The following is an 18,911-nucleotide window of genomic DNA, read 5'->3' on the forward strand; positions in this document are numbered from 1 at the left end:
GCCCACAGGACAGCCAGCATCCACCCACTCCCCCCCCCCCCCGCCACCTCCAAAATGTGACTGACAAAATGCGGATCATTAGCCTCTCTCCTAATGGAGTGGAAAATCCAAGCAAATCGCTTGCAATTTCAAAATTCACACCATATATTTTCATCATTCGCTTTGCCTAGTCCCAGGGTTGTTGACCTTTTCTCCTGCCGAAGAGCTGGAGAACGAAGTGATTCAGTGCCTGACACCCAGACTAAACTCCTCCTGAGTAGCCCTACTGAAATTAAGCAGTCTTTTAGAGTAGCACTATTGAGGAAGTTCATCTGGATGTCAGCCTCTATTGCTCTTCCGCTTCCAGTGAAGCTTGAGAATAACACTCCGTGATTACAGATCTCCCACCCCACTTTGATATGGGATGTGCGGAGCCCAGAGACCTCAAGGCTGATTTCCCCATGAGCTATTGCAGTTGAAGGGCTCCGCAGGGGTCCCTCCTGTCAGGGGCCACGTAGACACAAAAGAGCTTCATGCACAGCACCCTCCCTGGTGAACCTGCTGAGCCTCCAGGAGTGCCGCTGGGAGGCCACCGCTATTTTCACACTGATTTGGTCTCACTTCTGCAGCTGCTAACTGAGAGTCGCTCTCCAAAGCTGATCCATTACTACTACTACTACTACTACTATTGCTACTAAAGGTAAAGTTGCGCCGTCAAGTCGGTGTGGACTCCTGGCGACCAGAGAGCCCTGCGGTTGTCTTTGGTAGAATACAGGAGGGGTTTTTACATTGCCTCTTCCTGCGCAGTGTGAGATGATGATGCCTTTCAGCATCTTCCTATATCGCTGCTGCCTGTTATAGGTGTTTCTCATAGTCTGGGGAACATACCAGCAGGGATTCGAACCAGCAACCTCTGGCTTGCTAGACAAGTCATTTCCCCACTGCACCATTAGGTGGCAGCTGCTGCTGCTGCTGCTGCTGCTGCTGCTGCTGCTGCTACTACTACTACTACTACTACTACTACTACTTCACGATTCTACACATATTTATATACTGCTTTCCAACCAAAGTTTTCAAGTGGTTTACACACAAACCAACCCCGCAAAATATGTCCCATTAGGAGGCTGCACTATGCCACATCACAACCCAAGGCCCCATTCATTTCACTTCATTTCCATGTCTCCCCTGATGTATCCCGAAAGCTCGTGCAGGTGTCCCTTTAAACCAGCCTGGAAGTGGAGTGCTGACCAGAGCGGCTGTATTTGGGACCGGGTGCAAATACTACCAGCAATGCCCAAACTGCAGCCGTGGAAAGACGCAGGAGCACATCCGCCCTTTACAAGAGCTGCCCTGCTGGGTCAGACCAAGGTGGGTCCATCTAGTCCAGCTTCCCATATTCCAAAGGGGCAAGACAGAGGCCTCTGGGAAACTCACAAATGGGAAATGAAGATGAACCACCCTCACTGCTGTGTCTTCTTCTAACAACGTCTGGGGGGTGCGCCATGCCTGTTCAAGGGCTGGATATTCTGAAGTCCAAGAGGCCGTTCACACAACTGGATGGGTGGGGCAGGCAGTGGGCGGGAGGGGGGAGGCTTTGCTTTACTCACCTCCCCCCCCACCCCAGACGATGGGCAAAATGTTGGTGGGAGCGCCGTCTGTGCTCCCACCCAATCTCGTTTCGGAGAGCCGAGCCGGCCCGTTCCGGCCTCTGGGAATCCCATCATGCACTGAGCGCAGTGCATTGGGAGATCCCCCCAGGAGACGGGTGCTCTGTGTGTGGCCGGGCTGGAAGCGGGGCTGACCCACCAGGATCGGGTTCAGCTGCATGTGAGAACAGCCTTATTGTGTAAAAAAGGGAGCCAAGGTCCAGGTCTCAGCAGGGCCCGGTTTTTATTTGGCTCTTTACAGGACCTGGCTTGGGAAGAAGGGCTAGGAGGCTCAGACGTCATCCGTTTCCTCGAGTCCACCCCTCCGCTCCAGCTTCTCGGCGGCAATGTGTGCTCAGGCATGCCACATTTCTGGCCTGTGTCCATGTTAATTTTCTACTTGACGGCACACAAATCGAAATCTGGTCTGGGGGAAAGCGGATCAGCTCACAACGTGGTAATTAATTCATAGCACAGACTGGCAGCGCTGCAAGGCAACCTCCCCCCACGCGCCCCCCCCCCGGCTGCAGAGGTAAGTCGGTACACCCAATGGAAAGGAAAAAACATGGGTGTCTTCCCTGCCGCCCTCACTGCAATATAATAGAAGAGCACTGAATACACTTCTTCCCAAAGACAAAGGAACGTCATGCAAAACGTTGCTTGACCTCGGGTCCCTGCAAGGGAGCAAGGACATGTCACAGTGTGGCCAGAAACACTGCAGGGCTCACAGAGGAAGCCCACCAGGGCTTAGCGTTGGCTGATGGAAGAGGAGCCAGAGAGGTGTTGCCCAGCAATCGGGGGGCCAAGGCAAGCTGACCGGTGTCAGTGGTTTCTTTTAATCTTTGCAGGAGAGCAGCTGGGGAGTTACACGGGGTGGAGAATGAGGGATGTGAATAAGCAGACAAGGAAAAACAGAGGCTTTTCTGCAGGGTGTGTGTATGTGTGTGGGCGGGCAACCACCAAAGCAATTACTGCATGGTCAAAAACCCCTCCAGAGGGCAGGATGGAGTCGGCTTTCAGGGAAAAGCCACAGAGACATCCAAGCAGTGGGGGGGGGGGGAGAGCCACAGGAGGCAGCTTGAGTTGCTCCTCTCTCCCCCCTGCCCTGCCTGAGAGGCCGGCCATTCGTCAGGCAGCGCTTACAGCCAGCCTGTACAGGGGGGCTCTCAGGCGGGGCGGAGGGGGGAGGAGCAACCCCAGCTCATCAGGTGAGCCATGACTGCATCCAAGGATACGGATGAAACGCAGACCCTCCAAAGCCCCATTTCTGATTTGGGCTCTACAAGGAAGGATCGAGAAAGGGGGCCCATCCGATAAAAAGGTGTGCCCCTCTCCACAGATCACATTTTTTGAAAACAACAAAACATAACATGATTCATCACAAAACAAGATTTTAAAAAGGCGACACATTAAACTGCTTCTTAGTTGTCAAAACTCCCCCATCTCCTTAAAAAATAAATCTATAAGAGAAAGCACAATATCTTAAGGTCAACTACGTAACACCCCAACAGAACAATGGAAGGACCCAACAGCAGAGTAAGAGCACTATTTATACGGCTTCTCTGGCTGGCGATGTCTGGCCTGTGCCCTGAACTCCTATCATCCCAATAAAAGACGAAGCAGCTTCACTTCCAAATCAACCAACCATCGACCTGTTTCTCTCTTGTGCTTTGATCAAGTTAGTCAGCTTGGCCACGTGGGTCACGTTCCAGGCCACTCACTCACGAGGTGTGTGGCTCCTTTCCCTTTGAGTCCACGGCTAATTTCGCTGCAGTGAAGAGAGACATCATGACGAGAGAGCGCCTGACACGACCCCCTCTCAATCGTGTGGGCCCGTCAAGTATTTGCAGAATTGGCTCTATGAAAAGACCGTGTCCTTCAGCAGCCAGAGAAATTCCAATCTCTCTCTCTCTCTCAAGATCCAATATTTTGTAGGTAGCTTTAAGAACTTAAAGGCTGCACAGGGTGGGTAGCTTCTACACAAAGGGAGCCCACACAGTTCACGCTGGTTCAAGACAGGCCCTTCACAACTGCTCCCTCTTATCTGCTTCTTCCATGGTGTGAATGAGCAGCAATTGCTGGAAACCACCAGCTCTTTGGCATCTTTGAAACAAGCTAAAAGAAAATAAGCCCAGGGATCTTCAAGGGGAAGGTTTCTGAAACCAAGACTAGTGATGTTCTTGCGGACGAAGGTTGGAAGGCAACCATAGCAATGTCAGTGCAATGTGCTGTCCAAGAGCCTTTATCATCCTGGGTTGTGGGCCTGGCCCGAAGGCATCTGATGCAGCAGCCTTCCTGGGGCTAAGCAGGTCTGCTTCGGGTTATAACCTGGGTGGGAGACCCTCTGGGCACTTAAGCATGCTGCCTGGAGTTCCATCATGGAAAAAAAGGGGGGGGGGTACCAATGTAATGAGGGGCACAAGACTACGGAAGGGACACTTGGCTACAATGTAAGTTTGCTGCTGCATTTTTATGAATGAAGCCACCAGGCAGAGGAACAGAGGAAGCTGCCTTGTGTCAAGTCAGACCCCGGGGTCCATCTAGATGAGTATTGTCTGCATTGACTGGCCGCGGCTTCTCCAAGGCTGCAGGCAGGAATCTCTCTCTGCCCTATCTTGGAGATGCTGCCAGGGAGGGAACTTGAAACCTTCTGCTCTTCCAGAGCAGCTCCATCCCTTAAGAGGAATATGCACAAACATCCAGTCTCCCATTCATATGCAACCAGGGTAGGCCCTGCTTAGCTAAGGGGACAAGTCATGCTTGCTACCACAAGACCAGCTCTCCTTCTTCTCGAAGTTCCTTTCGAGGCTCCAACAATGATCAGTTTTGCTGCTAGATTGAGAATGCTCAGAAAACTGAGAAAGGAAAAAAAGATGCCCCCCCTCCCCCTTTCCCTGAAATTAACAAAGCAGGGTTAATCTTCCCTAATGCAGAAGTCAATCCTTCTGCCTTTTCATTTATGATAAAACCCTACAGAGGAAGTTGAGTGTTGCTAGATTGCATTTCCCAGAGAACAGCTGGAAAGCATCCGTTCTTTGAAGTTTCTTTAATAGCCTCTCCGTTTGCATTCTGAGAGCCAGACTCCAAATTTGACATCTTGAAAGATGAGATGAGCACAGCCCACATGAGATTTCATGCTCATTCCACATATGCAGAAGAAATTTATTACAAAAGAAACCCACTCAACACAGCCCAGTTACTGCACTGGTGTGGCCACCCCATGGGGAAAAGCGCTACCTTAATTCAGACTCACTTTGGTACAGCCTCAAAATTGCCAGTATTAGCATTAGAATGAGCCCTTTTGCAGTTTCTTTAATCCTCAGCAAAGCAAACAGCTAGCCAATTCCTTCCCATTCATTTAGACACAGCCTCAAATTGGCACCAGCCATGAAAATGGTCCTTCAGCTAACAGCTCCTCTCTCCTTATTGTCACGGTGTGCTTTTTAGCAGAGGGAAGCCGACACCTCTTGTCCCCAATAAAACTTCTGACGAACAGTTGTGGCAGGGAGGGGGTGGGGAGGAAAGGATCGACACATCTCACCAATAACTGGACGCCGCTTGGGGAATTCAAACTTGCACAGAGGCCTGAGATGGCGGCACTCTGCCTTTGGGGGGAGCTTCAGAGTAGCTGTGGTGTTCTGCAACCAAACCGTCCTGTCTGCACTGCTGTGACGGCAATGCAAAGGGTGCCCCCCCCCCCCCAAGATGAGCACTCCGCTGCATGAGATGGCATGTGAAGCCAGAGCGGGGTTTCAGTCTCTGCCCTCCGCGGAAAGGCTAAGGCAGCAGTTCTCCAAGGTGAGACTCCAGATGTTGTTGGGCTACAACAGCGCCATCATCCTGTGACTGGAACGCTGGTATTCTGATCACGGGAAGACTCTGTCCACGAGGACAGTGCTGGTCTCCGCAACTGTGGACAGGGGAGGTCAAACTTCATCGGAACATAGGCAGCTGCCTTATACTGAGTTAGACCCTTGGTCCATCTAGCTCAGTATTGTCTACCCAGACTGGCAGCGGCTCCCCCACAGTTACAGGCAGGGGTCTCTCTAAGCCCTATCTTGGAACCTTCTGCTCTTCCCTGAGTGGCTCCATCCCCTAAGAAGGGGAATCTCTTCCAGGGCTCACACTTCTAGTCTCCCATTCATATGCAACCAGGGTGGACCCTGCTTAGCTAAGGGGGCAAGTCATGCTTGCTACCACAAGACCAGCTCTCCCCTCCTCAGAGCATGCTCTTGGGGAAGCTGCATCCAGGAGTGGCCGGTGTGGGTGCCATGGGGCTGGGCGGCGAGAGGCACCTTCAAGGGTAAATGAAGAGGTGCTTGTCTCCACTCTGGCTGCACCGGAACACTGCTCGGAGCAGCAGTGCACTGCCCAGCATCCCCTGCAGCGGGGATCACCTCCACCGCTCACCTGGCTGCTGGTGTGGGAGCGGCTCTGCAGAGGCCAGGGGAGGGGCAAAGGCGATTCCCGCCGCAGGGGGTGCTGGGTGGCATGCTGCTGCTCCAAGCAGCGCTCAGGTGCAGCGAGAGCAGAGGGAAGCACCGATCAACTTGTCCTTCAAGGTGCCAATTGCTGCCGCACCTGCTGCAAACCTGCTTTTTCTCATTCCCGGACAGGGCTCTGGATGAGTCTAAATCTCTCCTGGGTATTTCTTCCGGGACAGAGGCCACTGCAAGGTTTTAAGTGTGCAGGAATACCAGCTCGCAGCAGAAGCGTGCATGTGGCTGCACAAAGTAGCCAGGGCTGGCTGCAGCGACCCACTGAGTGAGCACCTGGGAGAGGAGATCAGACCTGGGGGTGAGTGACGAGCTGCTCCGAATGGAGGAGAAGCGCTTCCAAGCCTCGGCTGAGGGCACCTTAGCATCTAAACTGGACCTTGTACACCGCCTAGAGAGGTACATCTCAGGCCATATAGAAATATATGATAAATAATAAAACAAACAAATCCTGCCCCTAGCTCCCTTGACAACATCCAGAGGACAGAGTCCACAGGGTGTTTTTGTGGTTGTTTTTTAAAACTTGGAAGAGCTGACAGCTGCCAACTCTCTGTAGTGCCGCTGAACCTTTTTGCAGGCTCTCTGTACCTGGCTGTGCCGGCTTACTATGCTCAATGGCAGGAAGCTCTCTGCGAGAACCTATGAAGGGGTCTTTGAGCGAGTCAGACCACTGGTCCGTCTGGCTCAGTATGGTCTGCTGTAACTGCTCTTCTCTGTCTTAGGCAAAGGCGGCATTTCCCATCTCTGCTGCTGAACCCAAGTGATCTTCTGCATGCCCTGAGCAATGGTCCCTCTCCAGCTTGACAGGCTCCCGCCGCTTTCTGGCTTTGGCATTTCTCGAGCATTCGCTCGTCCACTCCTTTCTCCTTCTCTTCCCCCAGTGAAGAAGGCAAGCCCCCTGCAGATGTGCTGATTTGGAAATTCAACTGGAAGGCAACTTTGCCAGCATTACCTGAAATGACAGCCATCTTCCACGCCCCGTGCTCCTCCTTGGCTATTCTTTCTGCCTCCTCCATCAACAGCATCCCAAATCCCTGGGGAAGAAAGGAGGAGAACAAAAGAAAGGAAAGTGGAAACGTATTCAAGAGATGCAGAATGTGTAATTTATGGATTAGTAAGTAGAAGCTTTTTAAAGCTGTAGGTGCAGAGTAACAGCTTGAGTGCTACAAAAAAAGCAAGTGTATAAAACACTGAAACATCTTCTCCTTCCTGACTAGTAATGGCTCTACTTGGAGGTGCCCCCATCCAATTTGAATCACAAATGGAATTGCACCCAAAGGCCATGGACAAGCACTTTCCCCCTTAAGCATACTTATGGTAAGGGGGTCAGTAACTACTTTACCAGAGGCTTTTTATACACACAGCATCAGAAAGTCTCCTAAAAGGCAACGTGATTGCAATCACCAGTGTTCACACTGCCTGTTCAGACATGATTTTGCTTTAACGATTTCCGTGAGGTTTATCACCACAGTTGATGGCAGCATCCCAAATGGAAGAGAAAATGTGTCAGAGGGGGCAGCACTGCCCAGGAAAGAGTCTGTCTGTCTGTCTCTCTCTCTCTCAGCAAAATGACACACTGGTACACAGAATGCAGAACTACATATTTGCTGGCTGAACTGCTGGAGAGACAAGGACATCCTGAACACAACAGCCACATGGCAAACAGTCTCTTTCGTGTGACCCGGGGGGGGGCGATGTTTTGGGTGGCAACTCTAGTTTTTCCTCCCCTAGCAGCTGGGAGTTAAGCCATGCAGGGGCCCAGGGGCCCTGCACTGCGGGGTCCCCAGCCAAGGCCATGAATGGGGAAAGAGACCCAGCGTCTGCTTCCTCTGGCTTTCATTGCAAGCTCCAACTGAGCTGGGAATGCTCCGGAGAAGGTAGCCTGACTCAGTGAAAAGTGCAACAGCCAAATTGCTGACGGGGAACCATTTATTTGATCATGTGATCACAGCATTACATGCTTCTGGAACCAATGCTTCTGGAACCAATTCAAAGCGCGGTTCTTATCCCTAAAGCTCTAGATGGATTGGGACCTGGATTAGGGGTGTGCAGAACTGATTTAACCGATTTGAATTCAAACTGGCCTCAAAACCAGGCAGCCAGGTCAAGTTTGAACCAGACCGGGCCTGGTCCGATACAAACCGGTTCGACCCAGTTCAAGGGCTATGCTTGTCAAGGGGAATCCAGTGAAGATTCCCTTTTACAAGCAAAGCGGGAGTATCCTTTAAAAGTCTTCTAAGGGCAGCCGGGGGCGGTGGTGGCGAGAGAGCCCCTTACCAGCTCTGTCACTGGGGGCTCCTCGAAGTCCCACCAGTGCTCCACCCCAGCAGTGCGGGCCAGCAGTGGCCCAATTGCCTGAACTAGGCTTTTCAGGGATGGAAAAGCAAGAACAATGGCAAGAAACCCGTGGACAAAAGAAATAATGAAGGCAATAAAGAATGACATATACGTGCATTATGAAAAAATGAAAAACCAGCTATCAACACACATTATAGCAGACAGCCACATCGGTAACATACATGTGAACATGGATAAACATAAGGCCATAGGAAATTACAAAATGCAGTAACAAAATACGCAAAACCATATGTGCAGATGTCCAAATGGAGTCCAAAATGTCTTCAAATGTGGAAATGTAAAAAGCACATACAAAACAAATGGTGAGTACTCAAATCCAGAGGAAGGGACCAATGTGCTCAGGAAAATGTCATAAATGCCCGAAGTTCAGCTGATGATACATACTTTCAAATGGAACAGACGACATGTGCTGAGGTGGCTGATAACAGCGGATGATAGGAGCCGAGTAATGCCAGGAGAATAGCCAAGACAGCCGGCCCGGGATAATAGCTGTTTCGCCGAAAGGCTTCATCAGAGGCAATTTTCCATAAATAAAGACGAGAGTGAAAAACCCATGGCTGTGCAGACGGATTTATCAAGGCATGTTAAAGCCTGAAAATACACCTCTGGATTTGAGTACTCATATGGCCTTATCCATATTCACATGTATGTTACACGTATATATCATTCTTTATTGCCTTCATTATTTCTTTTGTCCATGGGTTTCTTGCCATTGTTCTTGCTTTTCAATTCCGTGGACCCCGTTTCCTTTCTTTTTTCAGGGGTGGAGGCTAGAGAGCTGAGTCAGATAGAAGTGACAAGAGATGATGTTCTAAACTGTCTGGAAAAATTAAAAACTAGTAAATCCCCAGGACTAGATGACATCCATCCAAGAGTCCTTGAAGAACTCAAATGTGAAATTGTCCTTGCAAAAATATATAACTTATCCCTACGATCAGACTCTGTACCAGAGGACTGGAAAGTAGCAAATGTAACACTGATTTTCAAAAAGGGATCCGGGGCGATCCGGGAAATTACAGGTTAGCTTAATGTCCGTTCCTGGCAAATTGATGGAAAGCATTCTCAAGGATAAACTCGTTAAGCTCAAAGGAGAACAGGCCCTGCTGGGGGAGAACCAGCATGGTTTTTGTAAAAGTAAATCTTGTCTCACCAACCTTTTGGAGTTCTTTGAGAGTGTCAACAAGTGTGTGGATAAAGGTGACCCAATTGACATAGTATACTTGGACTTAATTTTTTTTTTGACAAAGTTCCTCATCAAAGACTCTTGAGAAAACTTAGCAGTCATGGGATAAGGGGACAAGTACATGTGTAAATTGCTAACTGGTTGAAGGAGAGGAAACAGAGGGTAGGTATAAATGGAGAGTTTTCACAATGGAGGGGAGTAAGAAGTGGGGTCCCCCAGGGATCTGTACTGGGACCGGTGCTTTTTAATTTATTCATAAATGATTTAGAAGTATGGGTAAGCAGAGAGGTAGCCAAATTTGCAGATGACAGATGAAAACTCTTCCAGGTAGTGAAATCCAAAACGGGTTGTGAGCAGCTCCAAAAGGAACTCTCCAGACTGGGGGGTGGGCGACAAAGTGGCAAATGCGGTTCAATGTTTGCAAGTGTAAAGTGATGCACATTGGGACGAAAAACCCCAACTTAACATTTACGTGGATGGGTATCCTCACTAGATTCCCCTTTACAAGCATAGCCCTTGAACCGGGTCAAACTGGTCTGTATTGGACTGGGACCAGTCCGTTTCAAACTTGATCTGGCCACCTTTTTTTGGTTCCACGCACACCCCTATCCTGAATATCTGAAAGATCATTTTCTCCTACATGAAGCTGCCTGCACACTATGGTCTTTGTGGAAGACCTTGTTCCATATGCTTCCGCTGAGTGAAGTGCAACTGGGAATGTATGACAGGGCCTTCTTGTCACTGACACCCAAGGTGTGGTATTCTTTGCCCCGTGAAATCCTCCTGATGCCTCTCTGGATGCATTCAGGCATCAGTTGAAGACAGTTTTGCCTAGATGCACATTTTATGGCAATGTCCTCTGATCTGACCTGCTACAGGTCAGGTCTGGCTGCTTTTAGTGTTATGCAGATGTTGACATGAGGCTCCTATTGGCCGTTGGCTGCCCTAACAGTCCCACCTGGGAAGGAAGGTGTGGGATACAAAAGCTTTTAGAAATAAATGAAACATATTTGTTTCTGGGGTGCTGCTGTCGGCTGTCCCAGGGAACATTCCTTCATCCTGCATGTGTGCGTCATGTGCCCAAGCCTCCGTTCCCCATCTATTTCAATTGGTTAGTGCTGGGCTCTGTTCAATTGATTTTTCTCCCCCTTTTGCCTTCTGTGTGCGTCAACCACTTCTCCTCTCCCGGCTTTTGAAATTCCACTTTCAGGAGGTAAGAATTCATTTTCAGCTTCCCTCACCCCACCCACCCCTTTCTCATTTGCCATTGCTGCCTTCTGCCCGGGGCCACGACTGTGAAACAGAAGCCGCATTCTGATGCACCTCCAGTCCACGCAGGAAGCTTAATTTTACGTTCTAAACAGCAGTGAGTTAACCGCCAAAGGTCAGCCCTGGAGGATTCAGGGATGAAGGGACCTGCTGCTCATTTCTCCATTCCCACACAAGCCCCCCCAACTGCCAAAAGAGGGTCATGTACAAATGGTGCCAACTAACTACGGGCCGTAGGCTTCTTATATTCATTTACCGGCATTTAATTTATATAAAAAGCAGCAATGCGAGTAGGGTTGCCAACTGTTCCTCATGATGCATGATGTCCCTCATTTCAGGGATGAAATGTTGGTCCCTCTAGGGACAACATTTGTCCCTCATTTATTCAATAGCATACAGTTCAGTTACATAGACGTCAATGATACTCAGGCTCTTGATTACCACTGCATACACCTCCTAGCCCCGCAGCCAGCCACCCCCCCGCCCACTTGTGTCCCGCATTCAGGCAATGAAATGTTGGCAACCCTAAATAGGAGGAAGGTGCACAGCTCACTCCCAAAACTCAGCAAATGTGCGGTGTGCTTTGAACCCTTCAAAAACACGGCCATGTTTCAGAGAACAGCACACTGACTGTGGCAACAGCTTACTTCATCAGATGCAAGCTAGGGTGCAGGATCAGGATCCGTGCGTTTGATCAAAGCTGCTCCCGCCACAATATGGTCTAGTCCTCCCTGAGATGGCCAAATTGTGTATGGGCTGTACCACTTCAGACTGCAGGGGTGGTGGTGGTGGCAGAGTTCTACTATTATCTATATACTGCTTTTCAACAAAAGTTCTCAAAGTGGTTTACATAGAAAAATAGATAGGTAGATCCATCCCTACAGGACTCACAATCAAAAAAGAAATATAAGGTAGACATCAGCAATAGTCACTGGAGGGATGCTGTGCTGGGGATGGATAGGGCCAGTTGCTCTCCCCCTGCTCGATATAAGTGGTCCACTACTTTTAGAAGTGCCTCTTGGCTCAGTTAGCAGGAAACTAGCATACCAGGAAGAAGAGTCCGCTAGAACCTTCTCCCCTCCGCCTTGTGGGTTCTCCACATGCAGGGAGTTTCTCTCATATGGGGACCCCCTCTGCAGCTGGAAGTGTGACAGCCCCCAATGATCCTGTTCAAGGCAGTTGTTCACTGGGTTCCAGGTCAGCAGGGGAAGGGGGCCGGTTGTGTCCTGCCCTGGGGGGCGGTTTAGCTGCTAAGGGGAGCAAGACCAGCTGCCAGGACAGGATCAGGCCTTGGAGAGCTCTGAGGGCTCTGTGCAGGGCATCTACCTGGGACGGGAGGATGTTGCTTCAGCAGAGAGCTGGTCCCAGCTGAGCCTCCAAAGGGTTCTGCTCTCCAGTTGCTGTCTCTGTCTCATCCTTGCCCCACCTATCGGAGTTGCTGGAGCTTTAAGGGACAACACAATATTCTAGAGGCCCTGGGGAGCCTGCGGCCAGGCAGTCTGGTTAAGAACATGAGAACAGCCTTGCTGGATCAGGCCCAGGGAGGCCCATCTAGTCCAGCATCCTGTTTCACACAGTGGCCCACCAGATGCCTCTGGGGAGCCCACAGGCAGGAGGGATATGCAATGCCCTCTCTCCTGCTGCTGTGGCTCCTGCTGAAACTAGGTCTCAGAGGGATCTTGCCTCTGAGGCTGGAGATGGACCACAGCCACCAGATAAACAGCCATTGATAGACCTGTCCTCCATTCATTTGTCTATAAGAACAGCCCTGCTGGATCAGGCACCTAGTCAGGCACAAGGCCCATCTGGTTGCCAGATGGGTCTTCTGAGTCTGAGGAGGGAGGCAAGGGCATTTCCTCTGGTCATGGTGGAAGGGTGTGTGTGTGGTGGTGGATTGGATGCAGATGAAATTTCCCACCCGGACTCATCCCTTGGACTGTCCATGTCCTCCCAGACCTGGGGCCGTGACACAGGCTGCCCACCTCAGTGAGAACGAGGCCAACCTGTATTTGCCTTTAAGGAACAAAACTCACAACCCCTTCTCTAACCCAAGACAACCCAAAATGGAGAGCAGAAGCCCAATATATAGAAGGGTCTTCTTTCAATCCCAATGCATTTCATTTCTACAAAACCTTCCGCTCAACGTGCCTTCCAGGCCGCTCACATAGGTTTAAAGCAATCTCACTTACAATCCAAAACCCCAACTAGGAAACAAACACACAACTTCCAGATAAGCAAACAGGAAATAAAACAGACAGACCAACAGCTGGAAAGAAGTGTTTCAGCAAATAAAACTGTTTTGACCAATAACCATGTTGGCACTCTCTCTCTCTTTCTCTGGGGAGTGATTTCCATAAGAGGGCCAGAGAAATCTGCCTTCTACTGAGTCAGACCCTTGGTCCATCCAGCTCAGGCAGGAGTCTCCTCTCTCTGCCCTACCTGGAGATGCTGCCAGGGGTTGAACCTGGGACCTGCTGGATGCAAAGCAGATTCTCTTCCATTGAGCTACGGCCCCCATCCCCTAAAGGGGATATTTTGCAGGGCTCACATATACAGGAGTCACCCATCCAAATGCAAGCCAAGGTGAGCTGGACGTCCGTCTGCAGTTATCACCGGTAAGTCTAGTGGTGACTCGGAGCGAGGCCTTCTCTGTAGCTGCTCCTGGGATGTGGAACGCACTCTCGGCAGAAATCCGCAGTTCGGAATTCTTGTTGGCCTTCAAGAGAGCCCTTAAAAACCTATTTGTTTGGTCTGGCCTTCCAGGGTTTTTATAGTGCTTTTCAATGCTCTTAATTGTTTTTTAAAAAAATGATTTTAAACTGCTTTTAAATTTGTTTTTGTATCGATCATTTTAAATGACTGTTTGTGGGGTTTTTGTTTTGACTGCTGTGCACCACCCACAGCCTTTTGATCGGGCAGTATAAAAATGTCATAAATAAATAAATAATATGTAATAAGCTGTGCTTAGCAAAGGGGACAATTCCAGCTTTCTTCCCGTTTCAGTGAGCCACCAGTGAAAAGGTACTTTCCACCGTGCCATTGTCCAAGCGGAGGGGGAGGGGCGGGGGGAGCCCCAGCTTGGTGGAGAAGCACTTGTGGGGTGCCCCCTCTTTAGGTCTGCACTCTGCCTGGCACCCAGGCTTATGACCCTTTGGCATCACAAGGAAACACTGTCATTCACCCACACACCTTTCACTCCATACACACCATGACTTTATTGCAACTATCTTGAGCTGCTCTTTTAAGTCAACGGGATTTTTACTGGGACTAAATTTTATCTACTCCTATTGGATGGGTTTTAAAATTATTATCTATTGCCCCCGGTACATGAGGGACTGGGCAGTACATTTTGTATGGGAAGCTGTGAGTTATTTAACAATGCTTTCCTTCTCCGGGCTGCGAAAGGAATTCTTCAGGGCAAGACATAATGTTCTCCCCTCCGACTGCACTCCTGCATGGTAGATATTCAAAAGTGCCATTGGCTGAGAGAACCTGCCCATGTGGGGCAGAGGAGATAGAAACGATCCAATGTGTCCTGTTATACTGCCCCTTTGACAAGGACTCCTGCACAAGATATATTTCCCCTCTATTGCAGAGGTGCCCCCAGACAGACTGGAGGGGTTCTAAACCAAGCAATTGCTCTCGGACACAAATCAAACCATAACCTGCATGGTAGCTACATTTTGTGTCGCAGGAGTGAAAATACGACATCAATTGGCACAGTCATGATCCAGTCAGATGTAATATTTTTATGTATTTATTGTTTTAAACTCTGTATTTGATCTTTGATCAAAATAAACATTGATTGATTGTCTATCTAAGGTATGCTTATTATTTTGTATTGGTCTTCTAGGCCACCACAAACCATTCTGGAGAGGCAGGATACAAATTTATGATATAAAAGGCGTATGCACATACCAGGTAGCACCCAAGGGTATCACCAGCACCATGGGGGCCAGCACAAGTTCCCTCCCCGACTTCTACTGGAGCTCCCTAAGACTCCTGAAAAGTCATTGCTGAGGGATGGAGACCTTTTGCAACACCATATGGGGTGTGATGTGGGCGGCTGGGGAAGGAAAACATGGACATCACAAGGGGAACCATTCGCGGAGGCATCGCTTCACTCACCGTTTCTGGATATTCCCCCTATAGCCCTCCATAATGCATTCTGTGCAGTTGCTGGCTTTTGTTGGGGGGGGGCCCTCAGGGAGCTTCAGTGGGGAGAAGAGGGTGGGGAAGGTGCCTTGTGCTGGTGCTGGTTGCACCGGAGATACACTGTACGCTCCCCAAAATTATCTAGTTGGGCCAAGAGGCACCTTTCTCTTATGTTTAGCATGGGGAGAGCAACCTCCCTGTTCTTCCCAACACAGCATCCCTTCCAGTGGCTGTTGCCAGCATCCCGTGTGTGTGTGTGTGTATATATATTTTACATTTTATATTCTGCTCTTCCTCCAAGGAGCCCAGAGCGGTGTACTACATACCTACGTTTCTCCTCACAACAACTCTGTGAAGTAGGTTAGGCTGAGAGAGAAGTGACTGGCCCAGAGTCACCCAGCTAGTATCATGGCTTGAATGGGGATTTGAACTCGGGTCTCCCCGGTCCTAGTCCAGCACTCTAACCACTACACCACACTCCTTTCTTTTGAGACTGGGATTCAATGGCTTTGGATACCTGGTGCTGGAATTTGGAGGGATCTCGGCTGCTCACGGGAACCACACTGCCATAGACGTGGAGCTCTCTGACAATGGAGACGCCTCCCTTCAGCTCTGGCCTGAACGTCTCCTCCGAAGACTTCCGCAAGCGCAGCAGGCCAATCAGGATATCTTGCTCAGGATCCTCGTAGGAGAGAAAGGTCTCCCAGCCGCCATTGGCCACATAGTCTCTCCGAATCAGCTCAACCTGTTCCAAGAGAAAAAGGCCAAGAGGCTGACGAAATTTATCAGGCAGCAGCAGAGATAAACAAAAACAATAATAATTAGAGTTGCACAACATCCGAAGAGACCAAAACCAATTTCACGGAGATGGTTGTTTGTATGGGGGTGGGGCAAAGAGGAGAGAAAGAGTGTGAAATGGTTTCACAAAGCCCATCTTACCATTGATGGTTTTTTTGCAGAATCAGATAAGAGCTGAAGGTGAGATTATTGTATTTTCACACAAGCCAAAACTGGTGTTGAACTTCAGTAAGGATGTATTTGTTGATGTCAGGTGGAAGGACAACCCAGGGAAAAGGAACACAGGTGGGGGACAGAGAGGGGATAACCTTAGGCTGACCAAGAAGAGTGGAACCTGTAGAGCAGGGGTGTCAAACTGTGGCCCGTCAGCTGTTGCTGGACTACAACTCACATCATCCCTGGCTCCTGTGACTGATGGGAGTTGTAAGACAACAGCAGCGGGAGGGCTGTAGTTTGACACTCCTGCTGTAGACCAAAGGGTCTGAGGAACATACAGAGAAAAGAGGAGGGGGAGGGAGGGAGAAAAGGAGGAGCAAGACCATGAACATTCGAGAGTAACTGCAAGACGCTTAAAGTGAAGACGAGAAAGTCAGCACAGAGAATGGCTCAAAGAAGGAATACGGCTGAAACGATGAGCAGAGAATACCAAAGAAGCAGCAGCATTTAAGAGAGAAGGGAGAGACTTAATTAAGAGTGGAAGCAAGGAGACCAACAAGAAGGTCACAATCAGTGTGGGGAAAACTAACAGAGTGAGCTAAAGTTCTGACGGAGTCTGTTGAAGGCAAAGAGCTAATTCTAGATATATTCTTCAGGTGAAAAAACACAAGATGTGGCAGGAGCCTGGATTATAGGGAGAAAAAGAAAGAAAAACATTATTCCAGGCTTGAGGAGGAGAACAAATAACTGCACTAGCAAGAACAAGAGACAGTAATCTTGAAAAGGGGTAAAATATAGGAGAAGAAGCCAAAGTACAGTGCTATCAGTGTTGGACATTAATCCAATGAAATAGCAGAGAAAGCAGCAGAGATTGGAGCAAGAGAGGAAGGGGGAAGATCCAGTAGAAAACAGGAGATCTGAAGATCATTCATATTTGCATGGGTTCCCAAACTTGGGTCCCCAGATATTGTTAGACTCATAGCCCGCAGTTTATGGGAGTTGAAGTCCAACAACAACTGGCAACCCAAGTTTGAGAACCCCTACATCAAGGTGATATTGAAGGACGAATGGACTAGAGAATAAAGAGACGAAGGTTTGAGCAAAAATAATAAATAATAAAAATAAATAATAAAATGAGAGGAACTGGGAATCCTTCGCTAGAAAAAGAAAATGGGTGTATTTGCTTATAATTAACATGTTCATGATTTTTAAAGGCCAACCAAAAAACAGGAATAGCAAATTGTAGAAAGAGCAACAGTTAGAAATAGAGGTTTAATGTTCAGGAAATCTTCTTAGGTGCTCAATGCATGGAGAGACCCAGGGAAATTTCCAGGGGAATGCTCAACTCACATCCCTTTGCCATCTTGGGGGCTGAATTCCTTTCATCTAGAAATTCCAAGTTATGCTTGAGATCTCAGAGGGCAACATTCAGACTAGTCAAGTCATGACCAGTTCCATTAAAATTAATGGAACTTAAATTATTTGTGACTACCTTGACGCATTGATTTCAATGGTGCTTAGTCATGATGAACTAGTCTGGATTCTACCCAAAGCTGTTTGGGCAAGATCCAGTCTTTGATGACACTTCCAAATCTAGGGTGTGGCCAGCAGAGATCTGTGCTGCTCCCTGTATCTGGGGTGGCATCACACAATTTGGTATAGGAATTTGGTATAGGGCACATGTATCAGCAGCCCGGGAATCTCTCGTTTTTGATTTAAAGAAAAGGAAGCCTGAGAAAATCTCAGAAGCCAGAGCTGAGCAAAACTTCCTGAGGCCAAAGGCCTTTTTACTTGGTGTCCTGGAATCCAGCCTCTTCCTCTTAGGCATGGGGCAGAGAAAGGAGCCAGACCTAGAGGCAAACTTCTTTGATTTACACAGTATAGTCAGGATGCAGAATGTGGATTTCCAGGGCAAGGGCTTGGAGTTAGCTTGATCCAGATTTCAGCTTCCTTTTGGCCCAGTCAGCAGCCAGCTACATCTCTCCATCTCTATCTTCAAAGAAGGTGACTTTAAACAAACAGACAAACAAACACACCCAATCCCAACACACACACTGCAAGCAACAAGCCCCACCTGATAGGGTCTCACTTTGTGATGAATTTCTTGTATTCCAACTTCTCTAGTCCTCACATCACGGCACTAGGTGGGGAAGAGGAGGGGGAGAGACAGACATAACAGTCACACAGGCAGACTCAGGGGCGCTGCACCCCTCCCCTCCCCTCCCCCACACCTCCCCCAGAGTTCAAAATTGAGTTGGAATAGACTTAAGCTGATTGACTTCAAATGGGGAGCCTTCCAAATAAAAATGCTTACCGATCCATCCCTAATACACTTCTGGAAATAAGAAAAGGACCATGGCGTTTGTGTTTAAAAGACAAAAGACCTACTGATAGGAACTGGTTAGACTGAACAGCTTCTGTCTCCGGAGAAAACATACCATTTGATTTACAAAAGGCTCAGAGGAATGCTTCAGTGAGAATGAGATGCTAACTCCAACACAGAACACAGCCAGAAAGAGAGAGCGCAGGAAGCGGGAGAGCTAATCTAATGTTCTGCAAAGAAACGGTCGGAGCAGATAGTTTCCAAATGTGGGAAGAGGGTTTAGGGGAGAAAACTGACTGCAGAAATTCTACATGAGTAAACTAGAATGCAGGATGGAATCAGTCGAGATCTCTTGCAGAAAACTTAAGGTGAATAAGCTACGGGACTGGTGGGACCCAAGGAAAAACATAAGGCAGTTGCTTGATTATTGTCCAAGGTGTGTCCAGTAGGAAAACATAAGAACATAAGAAGGTATGTTCTTCTTTCACACAGCACATAATTAACCTAGGGAATTTTTTGCCATGGGATGTGGTGATGGCCACCAGCTT

The 18,911-nt window shown here is 48.9% G+C and overlaps 1 protein-coding gene across 1 annotated transcript in view; it reads right to left on the reverse strand.

Moving 5' to 3' along the window:
* ELP3 (elongator acetyltransferase complex subunit 3) overlaps positions 1 to 18,911 on the reverse strand; it is a 119,165-nt gene that overhangs the window by 10,201 nt on the left and 90,053 nt on the right. Inside the window, exons 12-14 of the mRNA XM_053249380.1 lie at positions 18,115 to 18,180; positions 15,604 to 15,831; positions 7,074 to 7,155 (exon numbers count right to left, since the gene is read on the reverse strand). Coding sequence (XP_053105355.1) covers positions 7,074 to 7,155; positions 15,604 to 15,831; positions 18,115 to 18,180 — 376 coding nt within the window. The remainder of the gene's footprint in view (positions 1 to 7,073; positions 7,156 to 15,603; positions 15,832 to 18,114; positions 18,181 to 18,911) is intronic.

Source organism: Hemicordylus capensis, chromosome 1, assembly GCF_027244095.1.
Source record: "Hemicordylus capensis ecotype Gifberg chromosome 1, rHemCap1.1.pri, whole genome shotgun sequence".
Taxonomy (NCBI): Eukaryota; Metazoa; Chordata; class Lepidosauria; order Squamata; family Cordylidae; genus Hemicordylus; species Hemicordylus capensis.